At 48.8% G+C, this 19,345-nt stretch overlaps 4 protein-coding genes across 4 annotated transcripts in view; 3 read left to right on the top strand and 1 right to left on the bottom strand.

Annotated features, from left to right (window-relative positions):
• The first annotated feature begins 589 nt into the window (after window positions 1–589).
• LOC109752694 (uncharacterized) lies at window positions 590–2,825 on the top strand. The gene has a single exon (XM_020311594.4). The coding sequence runs from the start codon at window positions 878–880 to the stop codon at window positions 2,414–2,416; it is 1,539 nt and encodes a 512-aa protein (XP_020167183.1). The 5' UTR covers window positions 590–877; the 3' UTR covers window positions 2,417–2,825.
• Window positions 2,826–6,193: 3,368 nt separating this feature from the next.
• LOC109752699 (metal tolerance protein C2) lies at window positions 6,194–8,988 on the top strand. Its single transcript, XM_020311603.4, has 9 exons — window positions 6,194–6,666; window positions 6,778–6,817; window positions 7,173–7,249; window positions 7,695–7,783; window positions 7,912–7,981; window positions 8,101–8,139; window positions 8,226–8,376; window positions 8,458–8,547; window positions 8,633–8,988. Exons 1-9 carry the CDS (start codon window positions 6,257–6,259, stop codon window positions 8,732–8,734), a joined length of 1,068 nt encoding a protein of 355 aa, XP_020167192.1. The 5' UTR covers window positions 6,194–6,256; the 3' UTR covers window positions 8,735–8,988.
• Window positions 8,989–17,142: 8,154 nt separating this feature from the next.
• Window positions 17,143–17,865, top strand: LOC141026268 (secreted RxLR effector protein 161-like). The gene has a single exon (XM_073502284.1). The coding sequence runs from the start codon at window positions 17,143–17,145 to the stop codon at window positions 17,863–17,865; it is 723 nt and encodes a 240-aa protein (XP_073358385.1).
• The window catches only part of LOC109752707 (disease resistance protein Pik-2-like), a 51,929-nt gene continuing 50,415 nt past the window's right edge, over window positions 17,832–19,345 (bottom strand). Inside the window, exon 5 of the mRNA XM_073502283.1 lies at window positions 17,832–19,279. Coding sequence (XP_073358384.1) covers window positions 18,834–19,279 — 446 coding nt within the window. The 3' untranslated portion in view covers window positions 17,832–18,833. The remainder of the gene's footprint in view (window positions 19,280–19,345) is intronic.

Below are 19,345 nucleotides of genomic sequence, written 5' to 3'. Positions count from 1 at the left end.
TCCTAATTTCTGTACGGTGTTTTTTCTTTCAAATCAAACTCGCATTAGTTCGTGCATCATTTGCACGGACAGGATGGCAGCATTTCAAATCTAGTTGTCACCTAGTCTCTTTGTCAACTGTGAGAGTATTCGGCGAGATCCATTGTATCGCCCACATCTCCATGCTCTTTGTTATGCATACCTCATATATACTGATCGTGGGTTTCACGTACAGACAGCGACCCCCAACATCCCCTCCGGTGGTAGCAAGTTGACGGGTGCCATGTCGGTGGATACCCACACCGATGTCGTTTCCCGCCTAATATGGAATTCCGGAAGCGTAGAAGGCAACCGTGTTTAGTAAAAGAAAAACAGATGAAATAAATAAATGAAACGAGAATATTTTGGTTTTACCTACCAACAACACATGAGTAGGAAGCACAAAATATACCGAATATTGTTGCGAAAAGGGTTTTGAAGGTTCACAAGCTATCTAGAAACTTCAAATCCAACCAAAATTCCAGAAAAAGAATAGTTAGGTAGGATGGGATCTGGGCCGTCCATTGTGGGCACGCGTCCTATATAAGCATCCCGGACAGGTTCCTCCCCCACAGTTTTCTCCATTCCATTCCCCAAACTCCAAATCGAAATCGAAATCGAATCGAGGAACAGAACGAAATCGAAATCGCTCGCTAATCCCACCCACCGCCGCCGCTAATCCATCCATTTCAGTGAGCTCCGGCGAGGAAGCTCGCTAGGGTTAGGGTTTCCGCGCGCAGATTCGACCGCCGAGAGTTCTTGCTGCCTGCCGATCCGATCCGATCCAATCCACCGCCGATTCGGTCGATTTGATAAATTTCCAACCCTAGAAATCCTCCCTCCCTGCCTGCGTAAGGCGATGGATCCCAGCCAGATGATGCCCCGGAGCTTCCCCATGTGGCCGCCGCCGCCCCCGCCGGCCGCCTCCGACGCCATGCCTCCGCCGCCGCTGCCGCTGCCGCAGCCCTTCCTCGCGCCGCCCCCGCCACAGCCCCAGCCCCAGCCCAACCGCGGCTGGAAGCGCAAGAACAACCCCAACAACAACAACCTCGCCGGCGGCGGCGCCTACCAGCCCCCCGCCATCGGCGACCTGCAGGTGCAGAACCGCGCCAAGGCCCGCCGCTGGTTCAACAACCCCAACAACCCCGGCGGCGGCGGCGGCAACAACAACCCCAACAACGCCGGCGGCCGCAAGTACTTCTTCCCCAAGTCCAACAAGGCCGGCAACAAGGCCAAGGCGCCGCGCAACACCACCTCCTTCATCATCCGGGCCAAGCGGGCGGGGGGCATCGCCTCGCTCGTCTCCCCCTGCCCCGTCACGCCCGCCGTGCTCCCCACCCCGCGCATCTCCCCCTCCCGCGAGGGCCTCTCCGACATGGCGCAGCAGCAGTGGGGCGTCGACGGCTACGGCTCCATGAAGGGCCTCATCCGCCTCCGCGCATCCTCCCCCCGCCACCCCGATGCCGAGGGCGAAGGCGAAGGCGACGACGACTCCAGCAGCGGCAGCGACGTCGAGGAGCACGTCGAGGTCGAGCGCCGCCTCGACCACGACCTCAGCCGCTTCGAGATGGTCTACCCCGGCGGGATGGGCAACGCCGCCGGCTACGTCTTTGAGGACCTCGACGACGAGTACGACCAGGACGTGCACGTCGCCAGGCTCGAGGAGGAGAACCTCACCCTCAAGGAGAGGCTCTTCCTCATGGAGCAGGAGGTCGGCGACATGAGGCGCCGTCTTGAGGCCATCGAGGCGCGCTTTGCAGGGGCGGATGGCGCTGCTGCTGGCAGCGCCGACAATGCTGCTGCTGTCCTCCAGCAGAGTGCTGATGCTGGTGCTGGTGCTGAGAATGCTGTTGTTGTCCTCCAGCAGAGGGCTAATGCTGATGCTGAGAATGCTGTTGTGGAGAATGGCGTTGATGCCGCGGCTGTTGCAGGCGACGCTGTAATTGAGTCTCTGGAAGATGCTAATGCTAATACTGCTGGTGCTGAAAATGCTAATCTACTCGAGAAAGAGAAGGGTGATGCTGCCTCTGCTTCTGATGACACTGTTGAGGATGCTCTGAAGAATGACACTGAGATGGATGTCGCTGCCTCTGCTTCTGCTAACGCAGTTGAGTTTGCTCTGAAGAATGACACCGAGATGGGTGATGCTGGCAACTTGGTTGAGGAGGCTCTGGAGAATGTCGCGGCGGCGGCTGATGTCGTTTCTGGTGCTAATAATGCAGTCAAGGAGTCTGACATTACCAGGGGTGATGTAGAGCAGGAGAAGAGCGCTGAGGACATGTCTGGTGCAGGTTCAGAGAAGAAGGTTGAGGACATGGCCGGTGCAGGTTCAGAGAAGAATGCAGAGATGGCTGATACTTCTGGAAGTGGAGAGGAAGACGGCAAGGAGCAGGCCTGATGCTCCAGCTAGAAAACGGTGAATAGAGCAAGCAGGCCTCTGCCTCTGATGATGAGGCTCCTGCTTGGAGATGGAAGATGGACAGTGGAAAAATGCACAAGGGTTTCCTTCCCTGGTTGTTTGTTACTGTACATACTTGCAGATGAAGCCATGCGGCGTGTTTCGGTTTTGTGGGACTGAAACGTCGTGTGACCGAGGCGGTGGTTTGTCGGCGTCGGTGATGTTATATGTTTGTTGCCATTTTGAGTTCTCTATATCTGGAACCTGTAGTGTTTTAGCTAGCTAAGCTGCTGCTGAAGGTGGTAGTAAGATACTCCTATGGATTTGTTGTTACTGTTAAGATGATGTTGTCAAGATGATGACTCTGTTATTGCTGTATCCATACATACCGTGCTGTCATGTTTCTTAATTTGGTCTTGCATTATCGTGGTTATTTCGATTATTTTTTTGTGGTTTGCAATTTTAATTTACTCTGATGTGAATTGGGACAAGTGCATAAACTTCATCTGGTCTAGCTGAAAACCAAGATGGGTAACATGCTGGTGTTCCCTTTTCCCCTTCATACCCGTGAGTTTCAGGTAGCACATGATCCGGATTGCTCTATATGTCATCCTAGATTTTTATTTTTCACTTGACTTTGTCTTATTTCCCCCAGAGCACAAATGTTCCATTTTGCATGAAAAACGCCAAAAATCAGTTTTCAAATATGTTTTCTGTTTGTTTTGTGTTTTTTAAATAAATCAGTTTCAAATTTGTTTTGGGTTTTTTGTTCGCACCAAAAGCATATGCTCCTGGGAGCCGAAACGCCGCTCCCTCGATGGTCTTCCTTTCTTTCCATTTTTATGGATCAATTTTTTTTTTCCACAAAGATTAATTAGACTACCGAGACAAGTTCATTTCGCTTCTTGTAAAATGCATTGGTGACCATTAAACTTGTGAGGATGGTCTCCTTCGCCTCGTCCGACGACACGTCATTCAGCAACCTGTCGAGACGGGGATAAAAAGGAAAGGAAGGGAGAGGTGTAGTGTTTCAGCAACCTAGCTAAGCTGCTGCTGAAGGTTGCTGAAACACTACACCTCTCCCTATGAATTTGTTGTTATTGTTAAGATGTAGTCAAGATGATGACTCTGTTATTGCTGTATCCATCCATACCGTGTTGTCATGTTTCTTAATTTGATCTCGCATTCTCATCGTTATTTTGATTTTCTGTGGGTTGCAATTTGAATTACTCTGCTGTGAATTGTAACATGTGCATAAACTTCATCTGGTCTAGCTGAAGACCAAGATGGGCAGCATGCTGGTCTTCCTTTTTCAGGATATTTAATTATGCTCTAGATTTCACTTGTAGAGTTTTTATTTTCACTGAACTTTATCTTATTTTCCCCAAGCAAAGCATAGATGTTCCCTTTTGCATGAAGATTGTCAAAAATCACATCGGACGCTACCGTGAACATGTAAAAATAGAAATCAGAAGTTTTTAAAAATTTTGTTTTCTGTTTTTTTAGTTCTTCCTTCGCGCCAAAAAACATATGTTCCTGGGAGCCGAAACGCCGCTCCCCCCCCCCCCCCCCCCCCCACCATTTTTACGACTCAACTTTTTTCGACAAATATTAATCAGACTACCGAGACAAGGTAATTTTGCTTCCCGTAAAATGCATTGATGACCATTAAACTTGTCGGGACGCTCTCTTACGCATCTTGCGACGACACGTCATTCACCAACCTCGGGACGGGGATGAAAAGGAAAAGAAGGGAGAGGTGTAGTGTAAAAAAAATTAGGCGGGACAATGCTAAAACAAGATTGTCTCAATCGTGTCACTGCAGTAGTTATTGGGGGGGGGGGGGGGGGGGGGGGATTCGAACCGTACGCGAGGTCTGTACAAAGATTGAGAACCTCCAATGTATAACTTCAAATGAATATGCTCCAAGTTCTATCAATTCTAGCCGAAAACAAAGAGTAAGAACATGGATGCTCGTGTGGGGGCCCTTTAGTAATTTCAGCAAGTTGTATATGATCCTCCCTCATTTTCTCGCCTCCCCCTCTTTGCCTCTTCTCCCCCGCTTTGAGGGTCGCCTACTTTCCCCACCACCCCTTCCTTTGGGGACCCAGCTGTCCAGAGTGGGGATGAGAAAGGACGACATTCTGCTCCTCTGAATAGTGGATGTAGGTTAGCATTTAGATTTAGACATGCCTCCAAGGCGACTAGTGCTATGTTGTGGCGGAGCTTTGCTCCAGCGCTCGCAGGTGGCATTAGGAGCTCATCTCCCCCCTTCCAGCTGATTTCCATGGTGGGAAGCCATGGGGATTTGGCGAAAGAACCCCCGGCAATGAGCTCGTTTTAGCGATTGATCTAGTGTTGCATCTACTCTCTCCCTTGTTTCTTTTTCGCTATGGTGTCGAAAAGAAGGAGAGGGGGTGGAGGGCCTCAAATTCGACTCCACATGGGATTTTGCAAGTCGTGATGGAGCTGTTTGGCCAATCTACTTCCACTACATCAACCTTTGTCGTCGAAACAAAAGATCAAACAATGAATTTGTTTCGTCGAGCACCTTTTAAACCTCCATGGTGGAGCCCTCTCTCCTTGGTCCGAAGAGGGTCATGAACATGACGAAGATGGTTGCAGCCAGCTTTGGTGAGCTCACATGTCGTAGCAGGACTAAAGTGCTTTTTGACCTTTCCTTTCAAGGTCATGTTTGCAAATTGGTAGGACATAGTTACTATTTTGAGTAAGGTTTGGGGAAGAGAGGTTGTGGAGAAGACGAGCAGAGAGGCTGATGGAGAAGACGGGAGTAGAGAGTGGCTGAGGTGGAAGGTGTCCTCTTCAATGCTATAGACATCCTTACACGCCATGGAGAAGACAAGAGCAGAGAGAAGCTGATGGAGAACGAACACGATAACAGAGAGAGGCTGATGGAGAACACGAGAGAGAGTGGTTTTGTGGAAGGTGTCTATTCAATGCTATAGTACATCCTTCAACGCTTTGGAGAAGACGAGAGCGGAGAGAGGTTGGTAGAGAAGACGAGAGCGGAGAGAGGCTGATCGAGAAGATGAGAGCATAGAGTGGTATGGTGGAATGTGGCCTCTTCAGTGCTATAGTACACCCTTCAACGTTATGGAAAAGACAAGAGTAGCGAGACTGATGGAGAAGAGCAGAGAGAGATTGTGGTGGAAGGTGTCCTCTTCAATGCTACAATATATTCTTCAACGTTTTGGAGAAGACAAGAGCAAAGAGACTGATGAAGAAGACGAGTAAAGAGATGCTGTGAGTGGAAGGCGTTCTCTTCAATGTAATATATCCCGGACATAGGATGGCCTTAAATGGTACAAAATTAAGTAGGAACGTTTAATACAACTCCTGTTTTCCATAAAATTTGGTTTCACTAAGTGACGTCCTCACCTTCTCCGTAGTACATTTGCTGATAGTTATGTTCTCTTGTATGCAGGAGAAAAATAGGCCTAGACCCTAGAACCCACTAAAAGATTACAGATGCAGTGTCTGTTTTTCCTTCAAACAATATCAGCAGCAAAAAGGGGCAATTGAGGCGCATGGACAATAACCCACTAGGCGTGTCGTTTTAACTCTGTTTGCTTGTTTTCTCCACCGTCTTTCTTCTCCCCATCTTTCTTACAATCTGTTAGTACACCTTCATGTTAAAAACAAGTTTATATATGGTTTTTAACCAGTTTTGTTTTCCTTATATGATCTTTTTGTTTTTCAAAGAATGGTTGACGAGTCAACCTTTGGTGTTGACTGGTTGGGCCCATGAAGTCGAAAGCCCATCAAACCCAAACCCAAACCCGGATCTATTCCCCATCCTCTCCAGCTCCGGCGCCGGCGATGGCGATGGCGGATCCTCGGGCGTGGAACCCCAACTACGGTGTGGTGGGCAGCGGCGACCGCCGGCTGGCCTACTCCCGCCAGCCCTCCTTCTCCTCCTCCCCGCGCCCGGGCCCCGGCCTCGCCCGCTCCGACTCCTCCATCTCCATGCCCGCGCCCCTCGCGCAGCCGCCCAAGGCACCTGACGTCCGGTACCGCTGGCTCGCCACCCGCCCGATGCGCCGCCTCGCGCTCCTGCTCGCCCTCAACGCCGCCTACTCCGCCGTGGAGCTGGCCGTGGGCCTCCTCACGGGGCGCGTGGGCCTCGTCTCCGACGCCTTCCACCTCACCTTCGGCTGCGGCCTGCTCTCCTTCTCCCTCTTCGCCATGGCCGCCTCCCGGACCAAGCCAGACTCCACATACACCTACGGGTGCTCTGCTTGCTCCTTTGCCTAATGGATAGATAGATAGATGCAGTGAATTTTCAGGTTCAGTTCAGTTGGATTCATTCGTGCCCCTGACTTTGCTATCCTATCATGCAGGTACAAGAGATTGGAGGTCCTCGCCGCCTTCACCAATGCCGTAAGCGTCGCAACCCTAAACCTCTTTGACATCCTTGTTTGCATAGAGCTTATTTAGGGAGACAAATCATGTACTAGCAAAAACATATTCTTCATTGCAAGGCAGCACAAACCCAACCCTTGTTTCTATCTTCTTATTATGATTTTGTATGTAGCAAGCCAGCAACAAAGGCTGGAATTTCTTGTAGCACAAAACTGGAACAGTCTGTTGATGCCTTTACATTACATACTATATGAGTGACCCTTTGGATTATTTGTTTAATTTGTTTGCACTAAGTGGCACTCTTTCTGGCCATTCTAACCTCTTTTTCGTGCTAACGTTTTGACCGCCTCCATATGGTTGTTTATGTAGACAGCTGTTCCTGCTGTTCATGTCTTTCTCCTTGGCTGTCGAAGCGCTGCACTCGTTTATGCAGGATGAGTCCGAGCACAAGTAAGCGCCATTTATATATGCTGACAGATGACTCTGTCTGAATATTCTTTTCTATGTTGGTTGTCGAATGTGTTTACCTTAGGAGGAAACAAAGGAGATCGTATGTGAAAATTCCAGTCACTGTAATGCATTATGTTGCATCGTACTAGTATGATAAGTATGTGTTGGTTCAGTCCATCATTGTGGGTAACTAAATTGTGTTCTCAGAGGAAAGTGCTTAAAATGAAAGATAAATTGCATCTACAGTTTGTAGTCAGTGTTACACCGCAATTGATGATCTACTGTCCAACCTCTGACTTCTTACATTATTTTCCTGAGAAACCGAGAATTTTTTGGTCAACTTTTATTTCCATGCATCTACTGCCTTTTTTTCATCAGCCATGGCCTATCAATCTAAACTCTTTGCTATCCTAATATTTTTCTTGCTCTTAAAAATATGTTTCAGGCATTACCTCATTGTTTCTGCAGTCACAAACCTTTTGGTCAACTTACTTGGTGTCTGGTTCTTCCGGAGCTATGCTCGTGTTAACATAGGTATGAAAGTGATTGGTATCCTGTCTGTCTCTGGCAGAAATGTCAGGATATATACATCTTACCCTTGCTAAGTATCATAATTTGAAAATAGACTGATCAATGGACATGTCATTGTCTGTTAATGTTAGTGTACAGGAAAGCAGAGGATATGAACCATCACTCCATCTGTTTGCATGTTCTGGCAGATTCAGTGCGGAGGTACAAACATACACAAGTGCCGTGATGCATCTTTCCTTTCCTTTGGGTATATTTTTGCGCCTTTGTCTTGCTACCCATGTATTTTTAATTGACACTGGGTATCTCTTACTCTCTCCCAGTGCAGGCTTGATACTAGCTTCTTGGTTTCTTTCATTGGGGTAACTCCTTTGACAGCTTTCCTCTGCTCTTTTATGATGGCGTTTGGGTTTTGGCTAAGCACTTGCGTTTGCGCTTCTGTTGTTAGGATTGAGAACGCAGAGGTGTTGTGCCTGGGAATAGTTTCGGTGGCGGTGTTCATGCTTGTTATGCCTCTGTTCAAAGCCACGGGCAATGTCCTGCTGCAGATTGCGCCTGGCAACGTGCCACCTTCAGCCTTCATCAAGTGCGGCAGACAGGTAAGCATCTTATCTTACTTTTTTGAATACCTATTTGTTTAGCAACGCCACCTTTCACATGGCTGAGGTATCATTCTCCAGATTACTGCTTGTGAGGATGTCTCTGAGGTATCCCAGGCTCGGTTTTGGGAGCTTGTGCCTGGTCATGCCGTTGGTTGCCTCTCCATCCGGGTAAGTCAAGATAAATTTCAGCAGACTTGTTGATACCTGATAATGCTCGAATGACTGAAGTGGGGCATTGGGTGTGTGTGTGCAGCTCAAGAATAGCAGTGATGATGAATCGGTGCTCGAATACGTGCATGGACTGTACGAGGATCTAGGGATACATGACCTGACCATCCAGACCGAAAAATCTTAGATACAGATACTTTCTCTTGCCTAGTGGATCTAGTCTTTTTCTTTACGTGGTAGAAATAGACCAAGAAATTCTGGAAGCTGTCTTGTGTTTGTTTGTTTATGCTACTATTCTAGTCACTCGGTGTGGCATGCAAATTTCAAATCTTGCTCTGATTACGGATATCACCAACCCAACCGTCTTTCGAAGTTGGATTGTTGTGAAATCACAATTTTTTTATTTTATTTTATTGATGAGGGCATTGCACGGTACTATTACCATATGATGATCACAATCGCATTCCATTACAGCATAACTAAAGTTATCCATCAGTAACTGAATTAATCCCCATAAAAGATGCGGTTTTCAGTAAATACTAAATAAATACAGAGGTGGAGGATTTTGACAGACATGATGAAATTGCAAATTACAGTCAAGCTAGCCATTCCGTAAATAAATATTCGACAATTGTTTTGAGTAAATTATTGTGGAAACAAGACAAGACCACCTGCCTGCCTCCTCACTGGGTGACACCATAGGCAGATTTTGGTGGTTGCCTCGGCCTCGGGGCATACGAGTGTACAAGGTGACAGGTGGAACCAAACGATCAAACACAAAATCATCACACGCCTTCCTCACCTTCAATGATTGCAGCTCAATTGTAAAGATGCCAGCACCAACTGAGTTGACAAAAATGATATTTGCTCCCTCGGCTAAACGTTCTTATATTAGTTTACATTACAGAGGGAGTAACAAGTAAATCCGCACCTATTCTGCAGATGACAGAATCCCTAGCAAGAGCTATCCCATTTCGTTTCAGAACTGTAGAGCGGGGAGAGGAGGAGGAGGGAGCGAGCATCGATTCTGTGCACCTATCAACACTGTTGAGCATAGCCACTCAACAAAATAAGACTGTCTATTTCCCCTGCACACTCCACGATCGCGTCTGGGCCATGCAATTTAATTGGACGGACCAGGCCCATCACACAGATGGACTACTAACTAGTACTTGGGCCTACCGCATGCACACAAAAAAGGAAAAATTCTCGCACACGGGCTGGTTCAGACACGCGCGCGTGGCCGTTGGCGAGACGCGTGGTTTTTCTTTCAGTTGTTCGGTTTCTTACTAAATTTAAGAAATGTTTGCGGTTCAAAAAACTTGATTTTTTTTCCAAAGTATGTGGTTTGCAATTTGTGTTCAAAATTTTCATCAATTGTTTGGAATAGGATAATTTTTTTTAATAAGTGTTCCACTTTGTAAAATTTTCGTACACAATTCAAATTTTCAAAATTGTTCATCTTTTTAAGAAAAATGGTAGGGACATAAGAAAATTTTCATGTTCATTGATAGTGACAGAAATTACAAATAACAGAAGTATTCTAATTAGGAAAAAGTACATGCTCACGAATGCACGTGTCTAGTATGGCATGCTCCTCTCAGATGGTGTTTTCTACTATGGATAAATGACCACAACTTCTTGCAGCAACCTAGACCGGACATATGAGAGGCATTCATGACAGGTTTGAACAACGTCCGACACCGTTGGCATCATTGTAAAAAAAATCATGGATTTAGAAAGAAAAAAATGTTCACGGTTTTGGGGACCTCAGCTTGCCATACCGTTTTTGAAAATAATATTCATCAATTTTGAAAAAAAATTCATGGTATGTGAAAAAAGTTCACATGTTTTGAAAAGAAATTCACGCATTTTTTGAAAAAAAGTTGACAGATTTTTTAAAGAAAGTTTAAGGTTTCAAAAAATGTTAATGGATTTGTTTTTTTGAATTTAAGAGAAATTCATGATTTTTCTAAAAAAAATAAAAATAAAAAAAAGAAAATGGAAAGAAAAAACAGATGAAAACTCGCCAAACAAAAAGGAAAACCACTACGTTTTATCACTAAGAGAGGTACCATACCAATCATTGGCGCAACTTGTAATGTGGCCTGTTGGTTACCTCGATGTATATATCAGCTGCGTATTTTCTGAACATTGACACAAAAAAGCTTATTAGCTGCATATATTTTTTGACCATTAACACAGAAAATAAAGAAAGGGTGAAACATTAAGTGAAGAAAAAATAATCTCAAGCTCCGGCCACCACGCGCGTCCTGCGACGAGCTCGGACACAGGATCCCAAGATCCGCTGCCACCGGTGCCGCCACAAGGACCCACCACCTGACCCGTCATCCCTGGGAGAGGGGACGCCGCCACCACCATGGCCGGATCCGGGCCAGGTGTCACTATGGCCATTGCCAAGACCGGATCCGGGCTAGACACCACCGCCACCGGCCATGCCCAGCCTCCCCTCCATCCTGTAGGCACGCCCAGCCGATCGCCAGGCCACCCCCAGCCGAGCTCCACCCGCTTTGGTTCGAAGCTTGTCAGTTGTATATTTTTTTTAACATTGACACAAAAAGCTTGTCAGCTGCATATTGTTTGACCACTAACATAGAAAATAAAAAGACGAAGCTTTAAGTGAAGAAAAAAAAATCCTCAAGCTCCAGCCGCCAAGCGCATCCTGCGATGAGCCCGGACACGGGATCCCAAGATCCGCTGCCACTGGCACCGCCACAAGGACCCACCACCTGGCCCGTCATCCCCGGGGGAGGGGACGCTGCCACCACCATGGCCGGATCCGGGCCAGTCGTCATCGTGGCCACTGCCAAGACCGGATCCGGGCTGGACGCCGCCGCCATCACCGCCACCGGTCATGCCCAGCCTCACCTCCATCCTCTAGGCATGTCCAGCCGATTGCCACGCCACCCCAGCCGAACTCCATCCGCGGTGCCAAGCGTCGCCGCCGGGGAGCCACAACGCTGCCATGCCCTGGATCAACATGACGCCATCGCTGAAGCCGTCGTCCCGCATCGCGAGACATCGAGCAAGGAGAAGGGAGATCCCCGCTGCCGTCTATGCCGATTGGATCGGCGGGGGAGGGAGCTGGAGGACTGGCCCTGGCGGCTAGGGTTCACCCCCTCGGTCGGTCGGTCGGTCGGTCGCGGGAGCGACACGAGGGGGATCCTGCAGTTTGATAAGTTGAGGCTTTCAAGAGTCATCACCTATCTATGATTGTCCATTAATGTTAGTTTTGCAGGAGCCAGGGAATATGAGTCATCACCTATCTATCGTTGATCCCCAACTCTGAAGTTAAGGTGCTCTAAAATCAATCAAGAATCACTAGAAACAAACACACATAGATCATCAATTTACCGTGATACAGATTAAGTTTCAGATATAAATTTGATTCATAGCTCTGGAAACAAATAACACAATGCTTTTAGATTCTCCATGGGCTCACATGTTGGTCATGCGTCGTTCACCAGTGTATCCGTCGCCGAAGGTCAATAGGGGAGCTTTTGCAAGACGTCCACCATCGACGCCAGCACGAACAGCGGGTACCACCTGCTTATGGTCAATGGCTACTCACATACCAAACATGAGTTGCATCTATTTTGTCGTCATTTTTATTAAAATGCATTACAAGAATCTAAGAGCACAAAATGGACAATTGTAAGTAACAAACATGGGCAGTGAGGAAGAGGACATCTCTTATCCCAGACACGTACGGTCAAACTTTGTAGTCTAAGGGACATATGTAGGTAAAAGCATGTACAGTTGATAAGCACACCCTTGGAGATGCTCTATATATTCAGGGTTTACAGGCTTCTACTTAATTAGCGATCAAGAAATGAAATTGGAGCAGAGATCTACACGGGGTACTGCATTTTATAACCATTTCTTTAACATTCATTCATCATGGATCGTGTACGTAGAGCAGAAATCATTAGCGAATGATGATATATTTCTAATGTTGGACTCCGCCCCTCACTGAGGACTGAACTTGAGGGCCGGGCGCTTCACGGACTGGAGGATCAGTTCCTTGGCCTACGTTATTATTCCACACAAACCAAGGATCAATATTCATGCAGAGCACCAAGCTGCTAAAATCCCTATTGTTTATGTACCAGAGAGTTACCTGACGAGCTGGAGCCGCACGACGCCGACGCGATGCTTCCGGTGGACCTGCTGCTGGCGACGATGGACGTAGACGTACTGCAAACAGAATAAGAAGGATGCTTGTCTTATTCATGACATTGTACAGTTACACATACTGTTGTTAGATGTGTATAGTCTTTTTTCGATTTATCCTCATTGTATAAGGGGTTTCCTGCACTTTACCACACATGTATATGTATTGGCCTTTGGCCCTCAGTAAAGTCAGTTGCTAATTATCCAACATGGTATCAGATGCCAGGCTAGCCCCTCCCTCTCGCACGATGCAACTCCGTGCGCCTCGTTCCTAGCCTGCTCGTCTCCGGCCGTCCGGTTGTTGCCTCTCCGGCCCGGCCAACAGGTCACCACCTCGTCCAGCCGCTGTCCCATCTCGCCGCCCCGTCCGAGCGCCGTTCCGCTCGCCCGCTACTTTGTCCGGCCTCCCCCTCGTCCCGTATCGCCCGGCTGCGGCCGCTGCCTTGTCCGGCAGCCGCGGGAGCTGCGGGCGCTGCTGGCCCAGCCGTTCCTCTCGGCCGGCCCACTCCTCCCGCTGCTGCGGGCGCTTCTGGCCCTGCTGGCTCTCGATCCGATCTGGGGATCGATCCAGGCTGCTGCGGGCACTACCGGCTCTTGATCCAGTTTGGATCGACACCGCTTGCGTCTCCACCGCTGGTTAGCGCTGCCCCGAGAGCTTCTGCCCGTCTCTCTCGATCCAGAATCGGGGGTCCTGGCTCGAGCGGGTGAGCCTCATCCCCCGATCCAGATCCGTTGACTGCAAAAAAAAAAGACAGAAGGAGGGATATCTCAGTATGTCATCTTCGGGCTATGTGGCTGTTCCTCGCTGTTCGGTGATCTTCGATGGCACCAACTATGCTGAGTTTGTGGGCTTCATGCGCATCCATATGCGTGGACTCCTTTTGTGGGGTGTTCTCTCTGGCGAGGTCCCTTGTCCGCCATGCCCTGTTGCGCCAGTGGCCCCAATCCCACCAGTGCCGCCGGTCCTTGCTGCTGATGCCTCTCAGGCTGACCGGGATGCTGCCAAGGCTCTCGATGATGTTGCGGTTGATGCTTATGATCAGCAGGTCTCCGCATATTCTGATGCTCTTTCTGTCTACCGGGATGATCTGTCTGCTTACACTTAGTGGTGCAATGATGATGCTCGGGCTGCTGCCGTTCTCACTGCGAGTGTCCTTCCTCAGTTTGCTTCGGAGTTTATGGGCCTCAGCACTATTGCAGCAATGTGGTCCTATCTTTGTCAGCGCTATCAGCCCTCTGGCGATGCTCTATACCTCTCTGTGGTGCGTCAGGAGCATGCTCTTCAGCAGGGTGACTCGTCTGTTGATGAGTTCTATTCACATTGCTCTGCCATCTGGCGTCAGCTTGACTCACTGAGGACAGTTGTTTGTGGCACTTGCCGCTGCTGTCAGACTACGCGGTCAGACTTGGAGTTTCAGAGGGTTCATGAGTTCTTATCTCGTCTCCGCTCCGAGTTTGAGCCCCGACGGGCTCACTTACTTGGTCGTGGTCGTGTTCCTATCTCGGAGGTACTTGCTGAGCTTCGTGCTGAGGAGATCCGTCTTCGCTCTGCTGGGTTACTTGTGGTTCCTTCAGTGTTGGCCACCCGAGCTCCTGTGTCATCTGCTCGCCTCACTGCTCCACCACTCTTGCCCACTCCTTCGGGGGGGGGGGGGGTGAGCCGTCCTCTTTATGCTGAGAAGAGTACGTCGCGCCGTGACACTTTCTGTGGTTACTGCTCCCGGTCAGGTCACCCAGAGTCTGATTGTCGCCAGAAGAAGCGAGACCAGAGACGCTCCCCTTCCAGTGGCCCTCCTGCGTCTTCCTCGACTCAGTCACTCACTGACCAGGACATTGTACGCCTCAAGCGTCTACTTGCCTCCTCTGGCTCCTCGTCGACTGGTTCAGCTGCTGCTATGACTGCATCCTCTTCTACATCACCGCAGGCCTCTACACAGTGAGGTACATCCTCGTGGGTTCTGGATTCTGGAGCCTCCTTTCATATGTCTTCTGATTCTTCTGTGCTGTCTTCTCTCCGACCTCTTGATTCACCTGTTAATGTTCTTACCGCCGATGGCACACCTCTTCCTGTTGCTAGTCGTGGTCTTCTTTCCACTCCATACTTTTCTGTTCCTAGTGTTTCCCATGTTCCTCGCCTTACCATGAATCTTTTTTCTGCTACCCAACTCACTGATTCTGGTTATCGTATCATTCTTGATACCGACTCTTGCTCCATTCAGGATCGTCGCACCAAGGCTTTGGTTGGTGCTGGCCCCCGGCGCCGTGAGTCAGAGGGCCTTTGGGAGGTTGACTGGCTTTGTGTTCCTTCCGCTACCACCACTTCTGCCAACTCCCATGCTCTTGCTGCCTCTTCGTCTGCGTCCTTCCAGCAGTGGCATCATCGTCTTGGTCACATCTGTGGCTCTCGCTTGTCTTCGTTAGTTCGTCAGGGCCTCTTAGGGTCTGTATCTGGAGATGTCTCCTTACATTGTAATGGTTGCAGACTTGGCAAACACTCAGTTACCTTATCCTACCAGTGAGTCTGTATCTCAGCGTCCTTTTGACTTAGTTCATTCTGATGTCTGGGGTCCTACTCCCTTTGATTCGAAAGGTGGTCATCGCTACTATGTTTTGTTTATTGATGATTTCTCTCGCTACACTTGGCTCTACTTCATGAAATCTCGTAGCGAGGTTCTCTCTATATACAGACGATTTGCTGCCATGGTTCGTACCCAGTTTTCCACGCCCATTCGTACTTTTTGTGCTGACTCTGCTGGAGAGTATATCTCTCAGCTGTTGTGTGGTTTTCTCGTGGAACAGGGTACTCTTGCCCAATTCTCATGTCCTGGTGCTCATGCTCAAAATGACGTTGCAGAACGTAAGCATTGTCATTTGCTTGAGACGGCTCGTGCGCTGATGATTGCTGCTTCCCTTCCACCCCATTTTTGGGCTGAGGCTGTTTCTGCATCCACCTATCTCATCAACATTCAGCCATCGACTGCTTTGCAGGGTGGTATTCCTCTGGAGTGTCTCACTGGTCGCTCTCCTGACTACTCCGCTCTCCGTATGTTTGGATGTGTGTGCTATGTTCTTCTTGCCCCCCGAGAACGCACCAAACTGACTGCTCAGTCGGTTGAGTGTGTTTTCCTTGGTTACAGTGATGAGCACAAGGGCTATCGATGTTGGGATCCTGTGGGTCATCGCTTGCGCATCTCGCGTGATGTGACTTTTGACGAGTCTCGTTCCTACTACCCACGTCCTTCTTCCTCGTGTTTCTCTGTGGACGATCTCTCTTTCCTTCTCCTTCCCGATACACCCTGCTATGTGCCTCCTGTGTCATCTCTTTCTCCGGCACCTCTCATTTCTTCTCCTTCACCACCGATCCCATCTTCTCCATCCTCCTCCTCCACCTCTCCACCATCATCTCCAGTTCGTCGCCCTCTCTCACCGTTCCCTCTCCACTATACTCGTCGCCCTCGTTCTGAGGATGTCTCCCCTGACGCGCCTTCCACCTCTGGTGCACCTCTCCTCACGCCTCCCCCGGTTCACAACCTCCGGGCTCGGCCTCGCCCCCCGCCTGATCGCTACTCTCTTGCTCGGTATGGTCTCTCTGTTATTGCTGAGCCCACTTCCTATCAGACTGCCATGACTCAACCTGAATGGCAGCTTGCGATGGCAGAAGAGCTTGCTGCCCTTGAGCGCTCTGGTACATGGGAGCTGGTTTCCCTTCCTTCCGGTGTTCGCCCCATCACCTGCAAGTGGGTCTACAAGATTAAGACACGCTCCGATGGTTCTCTTGAGCGCTACAAAGCTCGTCTTGTGGCTCGTGGTTTCTAGTAGGAGCAGGGACGCGATTATGATGAGACATTCGCTCCTGTGGCTCACATGACCACTGTCCACACTCTCCTTGCTGTAGCTTCTGTTCGTCAGTGGTCTATCTCTCAACTTGATGTCCAGAACGCTTTTCTCAATGGCGAGTTGCGTGAGGAGGTTTACATGCAGCCACCACCGGGGTACTATGCTCCTGACGGTATGGTCTGTCGACTTCGCCGCTCCCTCTATGGTCTTAAACAGGCCCCTCGCGCCTAGTTTGAGTGCTTCGCCTCTGTGGTGACTGCCGCTGGTTTCTTGCCCAGTGATCATGATCCCGCGTTGTTTGTTCACACGTCTCCTCGTGGTCGGACTCTTCTCCTTCTTTATGTTGATGACATGATCATCACTGGTGACGACTCTGACTACATTGCCTTTGTTAAGGCCCGCCTTCATGACCAGTTCCTCATGACTGATCTTGGCCCTCTTCGCTATTTTCTTGGGATTGAGATCTCCTCGACCTCTGATGGCTTCTAGATCTCTCAAGAGAAATATATTCAGGATCTTCTCGCTCGAGCTGCTCTCAGTGATGACCGCACCGTTGTGACTCCTATGGAGCTCAACGTTCAGCTTCGTGCCTCTGATAGTGACCCTCTTCCTAATCCCACTCGCTATCGTCACCTCGTTGGTAGCCTTGTCTATCTTGCTGTTACGCGTCCTGACATCTCCTATCCTGTTCACATCCTGAGTCAGTTTGTTGCAGCCCCCACCTCTGTCCACTATAGTCACCTCCTCCGTGTTCTACGATATCTTCGTGGCACGATCTCTCAGCGCCTTTTCTTTCCCCGCTCCAGTTCTCTTGAGCTCCAGGCTTACTCTGATGCTACCTGGGCTAGTGATCCCTCTGATCAACGCTCACTGTCTGCTTATTGTGTCTTTCTTGGTGGCTCTCTTATTGCCTGGAAGACAAAGAAACAAACTGCAGTTTCTCGCTCGAGTACAGAGGCTGAGTTGCGAGCCATGGCTATGCTGACGGCTGAGGTGATCTGGTTACGATGGTTACTTGAGGATTTTGGTGTGTCTGCTGCTCCCTCGACTCCCTTACTGTCAGACAGTACTGGTGCTATCAGTATTGCGCGTGACCCGGTGAAGCATGAGCTCACTAAGCACATCGGTGTGGATGCCCACTTCGTGCGTGCTGCTGTGCAGGATCAGACTCTCGCTCTTCACTATGTGCCCTCTGAGTTACAGTTGACTGACTTCTTCACGAAGGCACAGACTCAAGCGCAGCATGCCTTTTTCCTCTCCAAACTCGGTGTTGTTGATCCACCATGAGTTTGAGGGGGGGTGTTAGATGTGTAGTCTCTTTTCGGTTTATCCCCATTGTATAAGGGGTTTCCTGCACTTTACCACACATGTATATGTATTGGCCTTTGGCCCTCAGTAAAGTCAGTTGCTAATTATCCAACAACTGTATCCATCAAATTAAGATACAGTAACAAATACTCGTGCGATCGATGAAGAGAGCTCATAACCGGCCGATTCAATATGGGTTTGTTTGTTTGTTTGTATGTATTCAAAGCGAGCTGTGCAGGAAACTGCTCTATAATTCTTTCATCAGAGAGCCGTCCAACCTTTCATCTCGCTCGACGTCACCCTTGTCTACAGCTTCGACGACCATCAGCATATATGCATAGATGAAAGAGGCCAACAGATCTACAGTATCTGTTGGCAGTGCCTCTTAAGCACTCCGCATATCTAAAGGGTGTCTCAGTCTGTCCGAAGAATGAATTCAGACAAATCAGCATGCATAGATGATGCCTCCTCTCGGATGTTATCAGGTTGAGCCGATGTTTTTTTTTTCTGATGCTGCTCGAAAGATGGACGCATTCCGAAGAAAAGTAGTGCAGTACATGGTTCACACTGCAGATAAATGTTACATGTAAAAACAAGAGAATGTCCTCGATATATATATATATATATCGAATGCACACTTCAGACATAATAAGAAGGATGAGAGTCCTAGCTAGGCACCCTCTATATATGAACAGTAATTTTTTTTTGAAAACAAAATAAAATAAAAAACTGAAACTTTGCAACATCAAAGATAATCAAACTTTGTAGGTGCATATAAGAAGGTCCTAGGCACCCGGGAGCTGTTACACCTTTCTATAAGAAGGATGCATGTATTAGTATTACCCATGACAATATACAGGTACACATATTGTATCCAACAAATTAAGGTACAGCAAAAAAGAAAATACAAATACAAATACAAATACGTTTACAACAGATGCTTGCCATTAAGAGAGCTCATACTCAACCAACCTCATTTTCTCTGTGCTTCCAAGTTGCAGCACGATGAGGCTCCGGAATTCCTCCGCCCCAAAATGTAGGTCTTCAGCATTGAAATAGATCACATCGAGACGCAGAACGGCTAGGTTTGGCAGATTCCCCAGGGCTCGTATCGCACCATCCTGCTCCACTTGGCCGGACGTTCCGAACCCGATCTTCAACTTTACAAGGTTCTCAAGCTTCTTGAGCCATTCCGGAAATTTGGGCGTGCATACAATGGAGTACCTTATAACCTCCAGCTTGAGGTTCCGGAGGTTACTTGGAGGCGAGGAAATGCCATCCAGTAGCAACTCGTGTCCACGGTCTGGAGTCACTGACAATGACTCTAGGAGGTTGAGACTGGAAACCACGGCACAAAACTCTGAAGTATTCTTCTCTTGTAGGCGGACCACTCCTAGTCCTAGCTTACGCAGCCTCATCTATGTGGCCGTATGCATCGTTCTGATGCAGAGGCCGGGGA

This window comes from Aegilops tauschii, chromosome 6 (genome assembly GCF_002575655.3).
Source record: "Aegilops tauschii subsp. strangulata cultivar AL8/78 chromosome 6, Aet v6.0, whole genome shotgun sequence".
In the NCBI taxonomy this organism is placed as follows: Eukaryota; Viridiplantae; Streptophyta; class Magnoliopsida; order Poales; family Poaceae; genus Aegilops; species Aegilops tauschii.
This window is presented reverse-complemented; position numbering and strand designations above follow the sequence as displayed.